Source organism: Thunnus thynnus, chromosome 8 (assembly GCF_963924715.1).
Source record: "Thunnus thynnus chromosome 8, fThuThy2.1, whole genome shotgun sequence".
NCBI lineage: Eukaryota > Metazoa > Chordata > Actinopteri > Scombriformes > Scombridae > Thunnus > Thunnus thynnus.
In genome coordinates, this window is record NC_089524.1 from 32433621 (window position 1) to 32453482 (window position 19862).

Here is a 19862-nt window from a genome sequence, read left to right on the forward strand (position 1 = left end):
CTGTGAGTCTATACTCCACCTACAGAATAGGATGCTCCTCAGGCTCTGGATGGGAAAACACTGCTGCTACTGCTTTGATGATGCTCTGTTTGCTCTAATAAAGAAGCTGAGTCACGAAGAGGGAAAACGAATCAGAGGGCTGCTATACCTGCCTGCAGGGCGGAGAGAGAGACACAGAAACAGAGAGGAGGGTGGATGGTGTGTGTGTGTGTCTGTGTATGTGTGGGGGGTGGGGGGGGGGTTGGGGGTTAATAGGTCTGTGAGAGAAATCCTGGGCTGTCCATGGATTGGAGCTAATAGAATATTGTTTGATCCACAAACTGAAATATTCCCTGATTTTATTAGATATAGGGTATAGGGAGAGCAAATGATGAATAAAACACACTTAAATCAACATTATACACAATAGGCTATTCTGAGTCTGTTAAAAGACAATACTCTTGCTGATTTCACTCATAATTATCTCAAGCAAAACAAATCAATAGCCTCCACCCATCATTTGTCATTCATGCTCCTGGTGCCTAGGTTCATTCAGCGCTACCAGAGGCCGCTCCGCTGATCCTGCTCCACATTTTGATGAAAGCAAACAATTGCAGGCAGGGACATTCGCATCCCTCCATGAGCCTATGGCCCCTGGGACCGTGGAGATTGCCTAGGAGACAACCATTAGCCAGAGACATCTGCGCTCAGCCTCACCCCTGCCACTCACTTATCTTCACTCTGCCAGCCAATTACAGGCTCTGCTGAAGGCTTTCAGACAACAGAAACATGCAGCATCAATGGCATGGCAGCTGCTAGACAAAGCTGAGTGTAATCCTGGGCAATGTGTGATGCATGCAGTGTGTTCATTCATTCAAGAACTTTTGTTGTTTTGTGTGAACATTTTTGACTTAGTAACAGTGAATTTTGCTCTTCGTAGATTGCAATTTCATAAATAGGTGGCAAAATGCTGATGATTAATTTAATTTTTATCACTATCATATAAGCAAACAGTTGAAGAAATACTGTGCACTGACAAAGCAGACTTTTATCACATTATAAAAAAATTCCCATCATCATCTACTTCAATATAAACTGGTAAGCTGAAACAATAAATTCCTAGGCATCATAGCCGGAGAGGAGAGGAAAGGAGAGGAGAGGAGAAACAGAAAAGAAAGAAGGATGGGAGGAGACGTAAGCGACAAAAGGAGGGGCAGGACTTACTCCAGCATCCGCAACATCGGATTGGATACCACGAAATGACGTCGGCGGAAGTTAACTTCACCAGAGCGGGAAAACAGCCTGCTGCTAATACACATGTCAACAACAGCACTGTGTCTGGTCCTGAAACTGTTGGATAATACAAGCAATATCATAGTTGGGGCCGTCGCATACAGCGACTCCGACTGCGGGATATTTAGGACATAGCTTGGCCTAACAGCGGCTGTTACATCAGGTAAGCGACATGCGTCTGTCTGCAAAATTAAGAGCTAACAACTGTCACGGTTAGCTAACTTAATAATAAACAGGCTAGCGGCTGTGATACACTTGCTGTTTCAGCTAAGTAAGCTTATTATTGTTAGCGTGCTCGTTACTATCAAACTAAGCCACAGTTGATTCCCTCGCAAGTAAGTTAAGATTTCTTATGACAACAATCGCCAGTCTCTTCTCTGTACTAACTTCAGAAACGCATTTTCATTCGTCTCACAACTAACATTAACATGGCTGCACACCTTGGAGTAAATTAACGTAATATTATTTAAAACTCCATCAACTCCGCTCTTCGGTGTCAACCATTAACGTTATTGTTTGGCGAAATAGCTCACGTTAGCATGTTGATTCGTTAAAGTTAACCCTAAAGCTAATGTTGAATGAATACAATAGAGCTAACCTACATCACACTGACGTTACAATGTGACAAAAAAACATATATGCTGATACTTTATTGTAAGAAACTAACTATACTGATGCTATAACGCTAACGTTATTTGGAGACAAGCGACACTTCATGAAATTAACGCTTTTTTGGAATGCAGTTGACGTCACTTACGCATCCCAGGTCACGTATTTACGTTGTTCCTAATGTTTGTAATTTGGCATTTTGACTGTAGTCTCTCAACTAAGGTAATTTTGATGTAATGTGTGTATCTGTGTCTCATCTGTATGTTTGTTTGTCCCTGGCTGCCTTTACTTGGGGCAGGAGGAATCATGCACGCCTTTTTGAAAGGAGCAACTGTTCAGACCACCAGAACTCAGAAAGACAAGACAGCAGCAGGGCCCAGCACAGAGAAGAAAGCCAGGCCTATCCCATGGGTAGAAAAATAGTAAGTGTGAACCACAAAGATGTACTGTTAGTAAGCCAACATGCTAGACACATTTTGTACATTTCATTTCATTCTCTTCAATTTAAAATTAAAAATTGAAACCTGTAGCAGCTCTTCTCAGTTAGAATAATATATTTTACATATTTATTGTAAAGTTCTTTCTTTCTTATATATATTATTTAGGATTATTTAATTTTGTGTATATTTTGACTGTTAGGCCACAGTCAGACCAAATCCGGCAATGCGTGAAAAACAGCAGTCTTCCCATTCATTTGAATGGGGGCAGTGTGTTTATGCTGTGAGGGTGGGACCGCATATAGCTGAGCAAGAAAACGCAGCGGTCGTCCGGCAAAAAAGTTGAACCAGGCTGAACATTTGCTGGAACGCAACATGATACGATATCCGACAAGCACGCCATGTTGGCCAATCAAGTAAGCGGGCGATCAGAGCAAAGACACCCACGGGAAGAAGAACCTTGTTTATCATGTAGCACTGTAGCATTACACTGTTTACTGAGGAACTGTGGAGATGGAAGAGAGACTCATCACCACCGTGATGACCTTTCCAGGGCTGTACTACCCTGCCGTTAGGGAGTACAAAGACATAAATCGCCATGCACTCGCTTGGTGTTGTATCGGGCTAAAGGTCGTAATTTCTGTTTAGTATTTCTATTTGTGCTATGATCAGATACATCACACAAATGGGCCATGTAGTGACAAGCTCACACCCTTGCATGGCAGTGCTGCATTGCCGGATTTAGTCTGAACGTGGACCTTATGCACCACAACACCAAGGCAAATTTCTTGTACGTGCCAACCTGCTTGGCAGTGAACCTGGTTCTGTGTTTGTGTAAATCTCAGCAGGCCAAAGTGTGTGGACGAGGTGGCCTTTCAGGAAGAGGTGGTAGCAGTGCTGAAGAAGTCACTGGAAGGAGCAGATGTAAGTATCAGGCTCTCATCATGATAGCTCTTACATGGTGTCAGTATTTTACAGCCAACACTCTGTATCCCAGGTGCTAACTTTGTGTATCATCTATCCAGTAGCAAAGCATCATTTATAGAGCTGTGACGACCAATTCTCACACATCTTTTAAATCCGTCGTCACGGCTATGACCAGGAACCAAAACTGATAACACTATATACATGACTAGAGCTGTCAGACCATACAGCTCCATGAACTTATATGATGATTTTCTAATACAATGCTTTTAAATGTAAAGATACTCACTTATCCCTTGTGGCATCTAATCCAGATGGTTTCATAGTGACATGTGCCTCTGAAATCTCTGTAGCCTGAAAGTTATTCCAATCATAATTATAATGAGCTAAATTGTTTGACATATTTTGTAAAATTGACACAAAATAATAATTTTAATTCCTTTTAGGTTAGCAGTGTTTCTTTTGGTATGTTTACTCTTTAGAATTTAGAGTTGAATAGTTTGGGTTTACCCAACTATCATATTTACTGATAATATGGTAATTTATGTTAATGAAGGAACATGTCAGGCAGTACAACAGTGTGGCACATTGATGTGTTTTTAAAAGTTTGTCGACATCGATGGAGCTCAATGACACAGAGGAATTAGATATATCAGGCTTAGATACACACACACAATACTTGTTAGTAGATCACTTGGCTCTGCACATGAGATTTGTTGACATTAAGAAAATATAGAAAATCACCAGTTATATTCTTTAAATCTGAGCTCAAGACGTGTAAAAAAAAAAAAAAAAAAGCATGATATTTGCCATCACAACTAGCTTGGAAACGAACCATCGTCTAACATGTTGTCACTTCCTACCTTGTTGCTTTAATATGACACATTCAAGGGACATTGCATTTTAAGTCAAGGTAATTTAATCCCTTGTGCTACTCAACTCCAAAGAACTCCCAGTGATGGTCAAACTCCTGGAGAGGATGTGGAGTTGTCTGAATTGCTGACAGGGTGGTGGATGTGGTGTGAGGAGCTTATCCAAATCGAGGGTCAAAGGATGGGTGTTGTAAACTGGGCAGATTGTAAAATCCTTTGAGGCAAATTTCTGATTTGTGATATTGGGTTATATTAATAAAACTGACTTGACTTGACATGTAACTTTGAAGATATTTCTTAATCTGACAAAGTACTGTGATGGTTTTTGGGTTTTTTTACCTATATTTATGTATTTGTTTTTCTTCCTTTCTGCACCTCCTTAGAGAAAAATTAACTTAACATTCTTAACAACAATATAGCTATAAAACAATAATGTTGCAACAATATAAAGACAACACTTACCAAACCAGTACACGAACAAAGACAAACATCAACATCAAAAAAACATGCAGTCTTTCCACATCGTCCCACAAAGCAAGGAGAGGCTGAGTCTCAACAACGTTTGTGTTTCAATTTCAGCTTCCCAACTTGCTCTTCTACGGCCCTCCCGGTACAGGAAAGACCTCCACCATCTTAGCCGCTGCCAGAGAACTTTACGGGTAAGTTGATGACGTTGTGGGTAAGAAGCAGACATTTCAACTGCTTGCATTTCCACAGACTTCTGTCAGTTACCCTCTTTTTTTTTTGTTTGTTTGTTTTTAATTCGATCATTCTCCTGTTTTCTATTCATGGATTCGCCTCTTGCATAAACCCCGTCCTCCTCCTCCTCCTCCTCCTCCTCCTCCTCCTCCTCCTTCACTTTCACTCTCTCCTCTAGTCCAGAGCTGTACAGGCAGAGGGTGCTGGAGCTCAACGCCTCCGATGAACGAGGCATCCAGGTCGTCAGGGAGAAGGTCAAGAACTTTGCTCAGCTCACTGTGGCCGGGACTCGCTCAGAGTGAGTCAATATAGAGTCCACATGTTCATGTTCTAATAGAGGGCAGTTTTCCTGATTGTTGCTCTGTCTGTAACAACCATCTGAACTCAAAGGGGACATAACGTGATTTTCTGTCATTTATATACTAATAATAACGTCAGATGTCTATGTTAAATATCATGTAAAGATATTCCAGTCGAGCCCCAGAATAAAAATATGGACCCGGAAAAGTCCTGAACATATTCTCTTTAAAACCCTTCATTTGTCTGGAAGAATTGATTCCGGCGTATATTCCAGTGGCTGTGTTGTGCTGCGTTTGTAGTGGGAAGCCATGTCCTCCTTTCAAGATCATCATCCTGGATGAGGCCGACTCCATGACAGGACCAGCTCAGGCCTCTCTCAGACGGATCATGGAGAAGGAGTCCCGCACCACCCGCTTCTGTCTCATCTGTAACTACATCAGCAGGTCAGGCTGACTGATCACACTCATCAACACACAAAAAAAAACACACACTCTGTTTAACCAATACTGACCCTGGTGTGTGTGTGTGTGTATGTCTTGTAGGATCATCGAGCCCCTGACCTCCAGATGTTCCAAGTTTCGCTTCAAGCCTCTAGCCAATCAAATCCAAGAGGAGCGTCTGCTGGATATTTGTGAGAAGGAGAAGCTCAAGTACACGAAAGAGGTAAAAGCCACGGAATACGATGGTGTTGTTGCAATGTCGACCTGTAGGGAGTGAAGAAGTTTAGAATTACGGCTGAAATACACCAAGCACAGACAGGACATGTCACATAGGTGAGGCGGAGCAGAGTTTTTTTAACCTGCTGCACAGAGTCTGTCTTTGTAGCATGTGGTTGCATGCCAGCCATTGAGTGATAATGCAATTGGTTATACAGGGTTTGGAAGCGTAGGCTGTAGGTGTTTCTATCAGCCACCACATAAAGAAAACAACTACATGCATAATTAGCACAATTCAGCTTTTTATTGTCAATGCATTTGCTCACATCCTAAATATTTTTTCCTTTGTTTATATAAGATATTTGTGGATTCATTGCAAAAAATCCATTAAGTTTTAAATAAACAAATCAAAGTAGGGCAACAATGATTATTTTTATTGTTATTAATCAGCTGATTATTTTCTTGATTTTTATCAGAATAACAGTCCAAAACCCAAATACACTCACAGAGCAATTTATTAGGAACACCTGTACATCTGTGTCAGAAAGGTGATAATTCTACTTTGTTTATTATTGGGGTCATAGTATGTGGTGGTGTAATGGACTGCATTATATAGACTATATAGTGTAATATATTGTCTAACTAAACCAACCAAACACTAAACCTGCACCTTTAAGAGAGGTAAATAATAAATAAAAACTTTTAAAACATGCCCATCTGGTTTCAAGTGCATCCTGCCTAGTTCAGTTGATTTAATCTCTTTAGTGCAATGAACCAGTGTTGGGGAAAGTTGTTCTACAGCTGACACCTTTTCTACATCGGATACATTTCAGTCACACTTTTCAGCTGTCTTAACGTATGTCTGATGAAACATTTTGAACCAGTGCTGCTACAGAGTAACTGCTCCGGCTTCATGCATGCAGCTGTAACCCGAAGAATCTTTTTCTTTCTCCCAGAGTATAGCAGCGTTGGTGAAGGTGTCTGAAGGAGACCTGCGGAAAGCCATCACCTTCCTCCAGAGCGCCGCCCGCCTCACCGTTGACAAGGAGATCTCAGAGCACGCTGTCATCGAAATAGCTGGGGTGAGACGTACTCCTTTTTGTGCTGATGATGGATGCTATCAACTACGGTCCAGACAAAGATCCTGTACACTTTGCCTGACTGAATGACTCTTACAGGTCGTCCCTCCCAAGATGATTGACAGCTTGCTTAACGTCTGCTTTAAAGGAACGTTTGAGAAGCTAGAGGTTGCAGTCAGGGTAGGTACTCAGACATGACCGTGATTTATCCCTGTGTTTGTTACACATCAAAGAGTTCTGCCTCACTCCCTGCACATCTGAATCTCTTCTGTCAGAAAATGGTGGATGAAGGCTACGCAGCCACACAGATCCTGAGTCAACTCCATGAGTCTATAATAGAGCAGGACCTGAATGACAAGCAGAAGTCAGCCATCACAGAAAAAATGGCGGTAAGTGACCTGATGCAGTATTGACATGCTACAAGTTAACTGAGGATTATTTGTTTGTTTGTTTGTTTTTTTTGTATTGTAATGTGACTCAACTCATCAATATCATATTTGGAGCAGCCACTTGTTGCTGTACAGATACTCATCCAGTGTTGCAGCTATAAAAAAAGAGAAGAGAAAAAAGTGGATATTGTAGATATGAAGATTTGTGGGGATAAAATATAATGTGATTGTACCTTTTAAACTGGCTATTTTATCATATGATTGATCAAGCTGCTCTGCTGACAGGCTGCAGAAGAAGTGTTTTGGACATTGTAAAGGGCAAAATGTACATCCAAAGATACTGATCAAAAAGTCATAATATTACAAGAATAGCCTATAATTAGTCTTTTGCAAGAAAAAGTAATGAGTATTTTATACAGCAGATGGACTATCAGGAGATGCTAAAACATGCACATATAATCTCATCAACCCAATCTAATCGTAACACATTGTTTAACATTTAGTTCTTGAAACATAACAAACCTTTTCTTTAAATACAATGACTATGTTCTTTTAAAATTATTACTTTATTCTTGATTTTTTTTTTCTTTTCTTGAAATTCTAACTAAATTAACTTAGTTTTTTAATAACTTTTCTTAAAATACTTCTTTCCTCTTACAGTGACACTATTACTCCACTGCACATAGAAAACATCCAGATGTTTCAGTTGGCTTTTCAATTCATAATTTCACTACATGAAAGAAAGCCAAAATTGTGGATATTTTAGGATATAGGATATTTTATTTTTTATGCGTCCATATATTTAAAATAGATCATAAAAACCATTGTATACTATTTTTTTCATTGTTCAGTTATTTTTCTTCAAATTAAAATGTGTCTGCTCATTTTACATAACTGCACTTTTGCACATTAGTCTTTTATTATGTGAAGTCAGAAGACTGTGGCCTTAAACATCAGGTGTACAGTATGTTAAACTCCACACACAGTGCCCTCTAGTGGCCATTAGTTGATTTCTGCAAGTCACAGCAGCAGTTCAAGCTGCAGCTGAGCATTAAACACAGCACAGCTTCTGGGTACAAAATGCTTGGGTTCAAGAGTTGTGATTCATTGAAGACAATACAGGTTTAATTTCATTTTACAAATCTTGTAAACTGAAGCTTAGCTGATAGAATAGCAACAGCACAAGTTTCTTTTGTCCTTAGTTCTTTTAAAAGTTAACTTTTTGGAGACCACTACCTTATAAATCTTCACTTTGTGCTTGTGTTTTGTTGCTTCAGGTGGTGGATAAGTGCCTGGCCGACGGTGCAGATGAGTACTTGCAGATGTTGAGTCTGTGTTCAGTCATCATGCAGCAGGCCTCCCAGAACAACTGAAACTCCACAGCAGCATCTCCTCTCCAGAGAGAGTACTCCTCCGGCAGGACCAACAGCACTTCACTCACATTCAGCCGAGTTTGTTCAGTTGAAGGCGGAGATGTCACTTTGCTGGTGGAATACCAGTTGATGTTCGCTGTCATAGACCAGACCTGTGAAAGGATTTCCCTCTGTACTCAATCAGAGAGTCTTCTCCCACTGAGATGAGCACTTCATATGCAACAAACCTCAGTTTGTGTCAAACCACCCATCAGAAGTCTCTTTCTTCCTTGTCATTCATGTAATCACTGGCCAATAGAACTTTGTATACTTATTTTGCATTTTGGAAAGTAATAAATAGTTGTTTTTTCATTCCAGTGTTTATTTCTTTGAAGTCATTACTCATAATTAGGGTATAGGCTAAATCCACAGCAAGAGTAATTCAAAAAATGCAAATGTATCATCTAACAGAGTCCTTCAAGATGTTGAAGCCCATCATATGGTTTTCAAAGTCCCAAAACTATCACCACTTCAGCATCTTGAGTATGCTTTGATATTTGCTCCACAAGTATCCCTCCTCCAGGCATCAGATTTACACAAGGACTACATTAATGTTAATCCTTTATTAAGTTTAACTATGTGAAAATTACTTTCTCCTGCCATGCACATCTTGGGACAATTTGCTTTTATTTCTGTCTTAATACAAAGTCAGTTCATTTAATGAGCAAACGACTTGGAAATTAAATTAAGTTAGTAGTCACAATTATATTAATAAATACAGAGACCCTCAGCAGAATAAACAGTCAATGTCCAACAAAGAGGTATAAACTGGGCCTCGCTTCAGACCCACTACCAACGTAACCACTCACCAGTCCTTCACACATTTAGTGGTGTAAACTGAAGTACTTCACCTGTTTATATTGCTATAAGTGTATATCATGTTATTTAATAATAGCAGCAGCACCAACAGTTATCATGACATTGCATTACAGTGAATATTATAGGAAGATGATACTCTTCAGTTGGACCCCATGTTTCAATGAAGTCTTGTAATCTACCTTGCCAGGTAAAAGATTTTTTCCAAATTGATCACATGATTGATCGAGTCTTTACAGGTTGGTATAATGGAGTTAACTCAACCCAGTTGGTCATGATAATGTTTTGTGTTACCATTATTACAACGGCTTTCTGTAAGTAGGGGAAACAATAACAGTAACACGACAACCAAGATTCAAACAGTCTAAGTAGAGAAGATGAAGAATACCATTTATTAATAACTATAATATTTACAATTACGCAAAGGCTGTCAAAACGGGGGAAGATGGGGCAAAAGTAGAGGTGCCGAAGTAAAGTAAATCAATTGAACAAAACTTGGCCTAAAAATTATATCTGAAAACAAAACAAAAACAGTAGACCTGACTTGCCAGTGAAATGTCAGTGAAAGTGTAAATGGTACCTAAACTTACCTAATGTCCCTAACCTCCCACTACATACCTTTTATTTTCTTGTAACAACAGCTCATATGGACAAGTCAAGACCAGAGAATAAAATGGCCACACTTCTTCTTTGGGTTGGCAACCAGCTTATAGGTGCATTACCAACACCTACTGGACTGGAATGTAGAACAGTAGATAAGCAGAAACAAAAAAAATTCTCTTTACTAGACAGTTTAAAAAAAAAATGAAAATTTTCAAACAAGATATCCTTATTGCTTGATACTAGCAAGTGTTTACAGACTCTCTGCAATTATTACATTGAATTGGTTGTTTTCTTCCACCTATTGGAGTGCTAATAGTATTCTTAATAATTTGACTAATTATACTGACAGATGGTCTGTCATTCTCTTTATAACAGCTACCTTACATTGTTGGACGAAAAATGTTGAACCTGTGTGTGAATATGAATACTTTTTCCAGAAAATTTTGATCAACATAATTTTGTACTATTGGCCATGCCGGTACCAGTTTAGGCTTTTGATTTGTTTTTTTGCTGTAGATTTATATCTATTGAAGGCATAATGAATCTCCAGAGAGGGCCTCACTCTTGAGTTCTGCTCTTTTGTAAAGGGCTCTGGATAATGAAATGGAACCAATGAGTTCCATTGGACCATCAACTGACTGGCAGGACTGGAAAGGATTACAAAGGAAGAAAGTCAGCACAGATTTTGAATCCTATAGAGCTGGTTGATTTTCAGTAATGTCGGTGATAAATCGCTAGCCCATGCCCACAGGACATGGATGGGGGTGGGAGTGGGAAAGAATGGAACGTAGTTAGCAGGAATAGACCTAAAAGAGAAGACTGTGACAAAGGGGGAGAGAACTCCCAAGATGATTAACATCCATCTACATAATGTTTTAGATTATGAAATTAATTTATATATTGTTACGATCCCTCCCTTTCTGCCTGCAGTGGTTTGATTGGCCACTTCCTGCAGGAGCTGGAAGTCAGGGTGGGTCGTTTAGGTAATGCAGTGACACCTGGGTAGGCCTCCACCAAGGCTATAAATGCCAGTCTGATCTCATTGTCTTTCTCTCTCTCTCTCTCCTAGGCTCCATATCTCTCTTGGTTTTGGCTTTGTTTTGGCTTTTGTTTTCCTGCATTTAACAGTAGCATACACACACACCTCACACATTCCATTCACTACTGATGCAGTTACTCTCCACATCTCATGCCTTTTGTAAATTTTTTTGCTCTGTTTTGCTTACAACTCTCTCCATGTGCTTGAGTCCAAGATGGATTGAGTAATGTGAACTATACTTCTTAATTTGTGGTCACATGATTACTTTTGTTTATGGTTACCTAGATAAAGGGAGTGGCTCATTTTACCCACTGGCTCTGTTTACCCCGTTCTCCCCTGTGTATGAGGTTTAAGTAGTAGATGGACAGGGCTGTATTAAGCACATCTTTGTATGGTTTAAGGTATAGTCCAGTCTATCTGTGGTTTGACCCAGGGAAAATTGCAATAGTAATCATTCAAGGTTTTAAGTGATCCTTAGAGACATCCAAATATCATATTAAAAGTATACTAGTATATTATATATACTTAGGGGATCCAGATAAATTCAGGGGTTGAAATTTGGGGCCTTCATGTCACAGTGTATCTCTGATTCTGAATTTGCTATTTTCATGTAATTTATGTCTATACATTGGTTTTCTAGGGTGTTCTTTCACATACAACCATCAGATATGACCTGTTCTGAATTTATATGTGCACTTTGGGGGTACCCTCATACCCTTATATTATCATTGAATTTTCTGCACATCCAAATTTGTCTTGGGGGGGCAGCCACTCATTTCTCCGTTCTCTGTGTCTCTGTTTAGGGTCGTCAGGTTAGGCTAACCCATTGTTGCTAACTTCGGAGCTAACCTCCTTCATTTTCCAGCACTTGGGGAAACGACAGACGTGACTTTTTTGGTCTTGACAAGCTGCAGCATTTATTAACTGATACACTGTAGTCTGTACTGTACATTTACTGCCAGATTGACAACTTACTGCTAAACTTTTCCTCTGCTCCGCTCGCAATCACCGTCACTTTTCTGACCTTCACTCTCTCACATAACCACTCACTCACTTATGCACTGCCCTATTCCTTAAAAAGCAGCTACGCTATCTGGAGTTTCCCAGGCAATGACACAGACGTCAGCTAGTAAATCACAGCTTTATATGGACAGATATGTGTGGACAGCTGCATCATGTTCCACTAAGCAAGCATGATTGTCACAGACATGCGCCTACTGTCCATGGTGGAGGATGATGGCTTTAAAGCGATGATTTCCACTTTCATCCCCAAGTACAAGCACCCTTCAAGACCCCTGTTCACAAAAAAGATAAGAGAAAAAGTTATGAAGGTATCAAAGGCAAGTTGAGGAAAGCCCTGCAGGAGACTGACAGCATTGCACTCACAACTGATATTTGGACCAGCATTGCAACAGAGGCTTATCTGGGGGTGACGTGTCACTATCTTTTTATTGGGAAATGGTGTCCCACTGCCCCACACGGTTGCAAATATTGCAGAGTGGATTGAGGATGTAACCGCCAAATTCAACATTCCACCAGAGAAAATCAATGCTGTTGTTTACGACAACGGTGCTAATGTCATAGCAACAGCGAAGATTTTGAAAGAAAGGCATGGATGGGCAACAGTACGATGTGCAGGGCACACTCTCAACTTGGTTGTACAAAGCTCTCTAAAGATCCACCAAGCTTTCTCCAAGTGTGTGGCTGCTGTGAGATGCCTTGTTGAACATTTTAAGAAGACTGAACTGGCATGCACCAAGTTGAAGAAGCAGAAGCAAATGGGCGCAGAGACAAACATGCTGGTGCAAGATGTATGTACACGCTGGAACAGCACCTGTCAGATGTTGTCCAGGCTGCTAGAACAAAGATGGCCAGTGACTGCTACACTCTCTTACCAAGCAGTGACTCAGAGAGGGAAACACTACATTGATCTCAAGCCTGAACAGTGGAACCTGATTGAGGAGCTGAGCCTGGTCCTTGAACCCTTTGAAACAGCTACAGTGTTTCTGAGCGGACAGCAATATGTTACACTCTCTGCACTTCCACAGCTAGTGCACAAACTTAAGAGCAACATACAGAGTCCAGATCTTGATACTGCAGCGCTGAGGTCATTCCATGCTCATGTGACAGAACAGATCACAGCAAGATGGCAAGGACTGAGTTTACAACTGAATGTCCAAACATCACCCTGCTTGCTGCTGCTCTGGATCCCAGGTTTCAAAAACTGAAGTTCTAGCCTGCTGACCAAGTATTCAAGGTCCAAAGCATAGTACAAACTATGGCAAATGAGACAGCCCGCTGCAAGTGAAATGGAGCATCCATTATTTCGTTGTCACAACTATTCCACAGATCTTGGTGTATTTCGGAGAACATCCCCTGTCCAAGACGGAGAATCCACTATCATGGTAGAAAATGAATGCAGCACGCTATCCAACACTGGCAAAGCTGGCAAAGACCTTGCGGTGTAGTCCGGCCACATTCATGCCATCAGAGCATCTGTTTTCAGCAGCAGGAAACATTGCTTCGAAGCGCAGGGCAAGCCTTAGTTCTGAGCGTGTTGACATGCTCGCCTTTCTTCATTGCAATCACGTGCTCCTTTAAAGACTTACACACACACATGTCGAGAGAGAGACATTTAAGGAGGTATAGCCTATTCTCATGAATATATTGGCTTAAAGCACTCAACAAAAATGTGTGAAACTATGCATGCATGGACTCTTGTTCCAAGTTCCTGTCCATGCGTCCATAAAGGCTTATTTATTTATTTTGATGTATGCCTTAGTTTTGATAGTTTTTTAAAAAAGTAATTAGAAAGTAATTTATTGTTATTTGTTTTTGTATCTCAGAAAATGCTTTCTTTAAAACCCAGAATGTATGGCACTCAAATGCACTTAATTCATTTCAGTCAACTTTATTGTCATTGTTCACAGTACAAGTACAGACAGAGAAAAAATTTTTGATAGAAAATATTTTAGTATGTATTGCATAATATGCATTTAAAAAATAAAAATGTTGATTTTTCTGAAAAAGGAAACCAATTAGTTGTTCATTTTAAGAGACCTGTCTTATTTCCTCTTGTATATTTACTATTGTTCTGTAATTAAGCAAAATTACGTTTTATTTTCAATTACTCGATTCATCGATGGAATTTTTGGTAGAATAATCAATTACTAAAATATTTGATAGCTCCAGCCCTAGCTGTGACTCTGCTCACAAACACTCTCAGCCTGCTATCTAAGGAATACTACATTGCATTGCCAGTTAAATTTTTAAAATTTTAATGCTCAAATTTAGCATGCAGGCTGTAGCACTGATCACTCAGGCTCATGCCTTTTTTAAACATTTTTAAATTTGTTGATGGACCTTCCACACATTGCTTCTTAAATGGTCAGGAGTGGTAATATCTGTGGTAATCTTAAACGTGAGATTGTAATTCAGATAGAGTCAGACTCAGAAAACTTTATTGACTAGACTACAGTGCTCCTCTCAGTCATTTGTCATTCTGGCGGGACAGGCTTTGGAGCAAAGCACACTGCTTGTGCTTCAAGACATTTTTTTATCTTTGACATTAACTACCCCAAGCAATGTGCTCCTGCATGGGACTTCATCCATAAAATGGTCTACGAAAGGGGAGGAAATGAGTCCACAACTGTGAAATTTCTACATACAGCAAGTAGAGACTAGAGGACTTGATCTTTTTTTTGCTGCTGCCCATTGGCTCAGACTAGTTCTACGTATCTCTGGTTACTGGCATTTAATAATGCCCACTTAAAAGTCAAAAACAATTTTTTTTTTTTTGTTTTGACAGTAATGGTTATGTGCATGTTGTCATGTAGAAATGCTGTTGTTGATTCAAGTGTTATAGAGTTTATGAACTGAAAACAGTCATGAATTTCTTATGGCTTTTTGAAAAATAAATGTTTCTAAAATTCCAACATTGTTTAAAAGTGTGTTATTTATTGCATATATGTATGACTTGCATTACCAAACATGGATGTAATTTGTAATAGGCCAGTATATCAAAGTAATTTAACTGTTAACCAGACATGTAGTCTATTGAAATGATTTTTTTTACAGATTTTACTGTAATGAAACATGAAAATAATAATAACCAATTTACGAGGTAGAATGAACCCAACATTCTAGTTAATATGAACCAGCATTTGGATTGAATATTCAACACATCTTGCTGGGTTAAATTAACTCAGTGTGTGGTTGGTCCAATAGTTACCCAGCGGTGTAGTTGAAAACTACCCAGATTGGGTTGTTTTCAACATTTTTTAGGGTGCAGACACAGGTTTGATCAGTCATTTCTTTAAGTGCGTGTAGTGTTGTATGTAATGTGATTACTTCTGAAGTTCTTATACATTATATCCCTGTCCTGTCCCGTCCCATCCACCTGCCGACCACACCAAGCCACTTTTTATACTTTTCTTTATCTGTTTCAAATAACTGTGTGGATAATATTGGCCATACTGGAGAACTCCACGTCTCAACTGCACTGAGACCAGGCTTGGACTAGCAATCTGGCAATTTGGGCAAATGCCAGATGGGGTGGCCCACCACCGATGTGGGAAAAAAAATTCAACCTGCTGGGCATGGCTCACTTGATGTTGGAACTGCCCATCTGACTGGGGGTTACATGGCCCCAGTCGTCAATAGGCTACCTATATTGTAAGGCAGGTGCAGGAAGTGCTACCGACGTCCTGCCCACACCTCTTCATGTGTATGCGTCCATCCATGTAATGTCAGAGGTCAAGCGGAAAATAATCAAATCAAGTCAGAAAGAGTGGAGTTTGAATCAAAATTAAGGCTAGCCTGTACAAATGAATAAAGGTCCCAGGAAGCAAAAAGGTGGAGCGGAAAAGGTCAGAGAGAAAAAGAAAATCTTGAGGCTGATGCTTAAAACTTAATGTTTTAAGTTAACAGCAACAACAAGTTAATATCGATGCCACTGCCATGCAAAATCCTGTTAGCGTTAGCATGCCTAGCTGCTGTGCAGTGTTGCATATTTAGCAACTTTGTCACTAGATTTTTAGGACTTTTCAGACACCTTTTTCAATTTTTTTTTTCCAAAAAAGCACCTAGCAACAAATCTAATGACTTTTTGGACATCCTTAGCTACTGTCCATGGAAGAGAGTTGCCAGTACTGCCCCATGAGTGGAGACGGGAGGTACACTGCTCTTTCTGCCTCTACTCTGTTAAGTGAGTGCAGAGGGGGGTGCAGCAGGCTCAGCACGGCAGCTGACACATGACATGATATGAATGAGCAGCTGTGCATGTGCAAACAGTATTGCCCAGGACTAATCATTAATCTGTATTGTTTGCTCCTCCAATGTTTGAATTTAGACAATTTAATTTGTTACTGTCTTATAACTCATGATCACACAGTGACAGGAGGGGTTTAGTTTATTCCCATTCCTGGACTCTCTGAATTCAGATCATCTATTCAGACAATTCAGTACATTGTGCTCCGTTCAAACACATAATAATCTTAATACTTTATTAAATTTGAATCACTTTATTAAACTTACATACACATGATACAGATATAAATATAAATACAAATACACACACTACAAACACATTAAAAATTCTTTGCACACTGAAAAGTCCAAGCAATACAACCAAGCTAAGCAATCTACATTACCTTTTTTTTTTTTTTTTTTTTTTTTTTACAAAAAACACAAACTCTTGAGAACAGGCAGAGGCAACAATGGCATTGGCTATTGCAGAGCATTGTTCCATTCTTTCGTGTGACCACGTAATGTACTGAAATGATCAATGGTGTGTTGGCACCATATTCTCTTGAAAGTGGCTTAAGGTGGCGATATTAGTGACAGCAAATACAGCCTCCTTCTTGATTAAAGCACCAATGTAAGTGTCTCAAAGTACCTTGGGGTCGTATTGGTATTTTAGTGAGGTCGAGGGAAATGTGGTGGTCACTTACCTAGGCCTTCTTGAGCTGGAGGGAGGGGATGCTAGATCAATAGCCAGAGCAGTTCTAGCTTTCCTTGGGAAGTGTGGCCTCAAGAGGGAGAACCTGCTTGGCATTGGCACAGATGATGCATATAATAAAACACATGGTCCTCATCCACTGTGTGTGTCACTCACTACAGTTAGCTGTAAGCTCTGCCTCCAAAAACACACTTCCACGTAGTGTGGAATTCCTTGTTAGAGAAACCTATAATTGGTTCTCTATTTCACCAAAGTGCAAAGAGGCATACAAAGCCGTCTATGAGACAATAAACTGTAGGGAGAAGCCTTTACTGATAACTATGGTCTGTGGCACACACTGGCTTTCCATAGAGCCTGCCATGTCCAGAATCCTGGATCAGTGGGAGGAATTAAAATTGCTTTTAACCTCACCATGGCACGTGAACATTGCTACATGGCAGATGTTCTACACTCCATGTACAGTGACCCACAGAACCTCCTGTACCTCACTTTTTTAAAATCTATAATTAGTGAGGTGCAGTCTGCTGTTAAGGCTTTTGAAGGGGAACAGATGGATCTGCTCAAGCTGCTTGACTGTTTAATAAAGCTTATAAAGTCTGTCTGCAGTAGAGTCATCAACCCCATGGCAACAATTGACATGCTCAAAGAGCCAATAGATGGACACATCTCTCCCAAGCCATACCTTGGCTATACATTTGAGTCCAAGGTGAACTTCTCCCTTGAGGAGGAGGACTGTGTGCGAAGGAGATGTGTGAGCTACACCATCTCCTTAGCAAATGAACTAAAAGCAAGGCTCCTAGATAATGTGGAGATATTGCAGCACATGTCTTTGTTCAATGTGGGGGAGACATTAAAGCACAACGAGAGCCTGGAAGACATGACAAAACTTTCAAGCCTTCTAGGATATTGCCCGGCCGCCATTGACAACATCATTAATCACTTGGAGTGGTGACAGCAAGGGATTAATTGGCGGAATAATCAGTATAATCAATGAAAAAGAAACACGTCCTGTGTGAGGAGTGTGTGACTGACACACAGTATCCCCAACCAGACCTCACCATGTCTGTCAGAAAGAAAGCTGCTTTCACCCAACCCTAACCCTCACATATAATTTATTATTTATTTTTCACAATCAAGCACACGCTTCTTAACCTTTTTTTGGTTAAACTAAATATAAATGAAATTCATAATGAAATGATATGAAACATGCTATTATTGATGGCCAATATAAAATTCAAACTCTATGTAGAAAGATAGAGCTGGCAGCAGCAGCACCGCAGCAGCAACGCTGTCTGTGTGGATACCGCAGGCCTGCGAGCCGCAGCAGTTCAGCGATGCACACGCACTGCTCAGGTAGAAGTAGGCTGTGTGGCCCAGGCGTTAGGCGTGCAGACTGTGACTTAGTATTTAGTATTTAGTATTTAGTTTGATCCTGTTGGTAAAATCACAAAACCAGTGTGACGTTGCGCCACAAATAGACATGGTTCTGAGACGTCTGTTTTCAGGGCAACATCTAGAACCAAATTTTAACCAAAAAACAACAACTGTCTTTGCGCTGCTGTCAGCGCCTCTCCTCCCATCAATGCACCGTGCGCTCTGTGCTGGTCACCAAAATACCGCACAGATGCACAAAGTGAGTTTCAAGATCAGGAAAATACCAAACAGTCGGAGCGCTGCTTGCGCTGGTCGATGAGCCTTCACGAAAATATGTCCCTGGGTCCACCCCAATAGGGTGCAGGCATGCTGCTTGTCACAGTCTGACTATACCAGTGAATGAATGTTTAAATAGTGTCGTAGCATGAATTTCTGACTGTTAAGCCTGATGTTTGAACTGCATCAGATCAGCTGCGTCCTCCCTGAGGCTGTCGTCCTCCCTCAGACAGGACTCCATCTGGCTCCTGGGCTTAACCTGGAGACAGAGAGCAACTGCCAGTAACAGGTCCTAAATGGCCGACAGCGAAACAGAGCTTTCCTTATGCCCGAGTACTATATACACAGTTACTCACACAGTCAGGTAGGAGGAGGCAGGCAGAGGGGAGTGAGGGAGAGATGACTGCAACTGCAGCTACTGCAGCTCCACAGTCCACTGCTAAGGCAACCAAAAGGAAGAGCAGGGATTTCCTAGAGCAGTAATTGGAAAGGAAAGAAACAAGGGAGCAGCAGCATGCCAGGGAGCACGAGGAGATTTGATGTCCATTTGTTTCTCATGAGCCTGGCTCCAGCCATGAGACAACTGCCTTTAGACAGGTAGTCATGGCTCAAAGTTAGAATGCAGGAGAGGCTCCAAGAGGCAGAGTTTGGAGCTTCATATTCACAGCAGCCACATGTCAACTCACATGATGTACAGCTGTGATGTGGTTATGTATGTATGTATAATACATGTATAATATATTTATTTTGATGTTACCTTGAGGTGAGTGTTGATATGGTGTTGATTGTTTTTATTGTACTTGTTCCTGTTCTATATTGAGAAAATATAATCACTACATTTCCTTTAGCAACATGTCATTTTTACAGTTTAAGGGCAACCTAGAAACTAGGTTTTAAATAAAAATTTGACAAACAAAGAAGAAACAGTTAATCTTGATGTTGTTTAACAATATGCATCTTAAAACCTTACCTGTCCAGTTTAAGGTAACCGTTTCTCCTTTTGTAATTTTTGCTGGCTGAGCCTACATTTTCCATGCCATTGAACCCTAGATATTTAATCAATATTATGAACAATAATTTAACAAGACATTTGGTAAATGTAATGTATTTATTTGAAGCACTAGGAGTTTAATTTAATCTTGAATA

The 19862-nt window shown here is 40.3% G+C and overlaps 1 protein-coding gene across 1 annotated transcript; it reads left to right on the forward strand.

The window, feature by feature from the left end:
* The first annotated feature begins 1244 nt into the window (after positions 1 to 1244).
* Positions 1245 to 8961, forward strand: rfc4 (replication factor C (activator 1) 4). Its single transcript, XM_067597974.1, has 11 exons — positions 1245 to 1435; positions 2180 to 2303; positions 3164 to 3242; positions 4694 to 4773; positions 4992 to 5111; positions 5413 to 5556; positions 5656 to 5776; positions 6726 to 6851; positions 6948 to 7028; positions 7124 to 7237; positions 8515 to 8961. The coding sequence occupies exons 2-11, from the start codon at positions 2188 to 2190 to the stop codon at positions 8608 to 8610; spliced, it is 1077 nt and encodes a 358-aa protein (XP_067454075.1). The 5' UTR covers positions 1245 to 1435; positions 2180 to 2187; the 3' UTR covers positions 8611 to 8961.
* The last annotated feature ends 10901 nt before the right edge of the window (positions 8962 to 19862 follow it).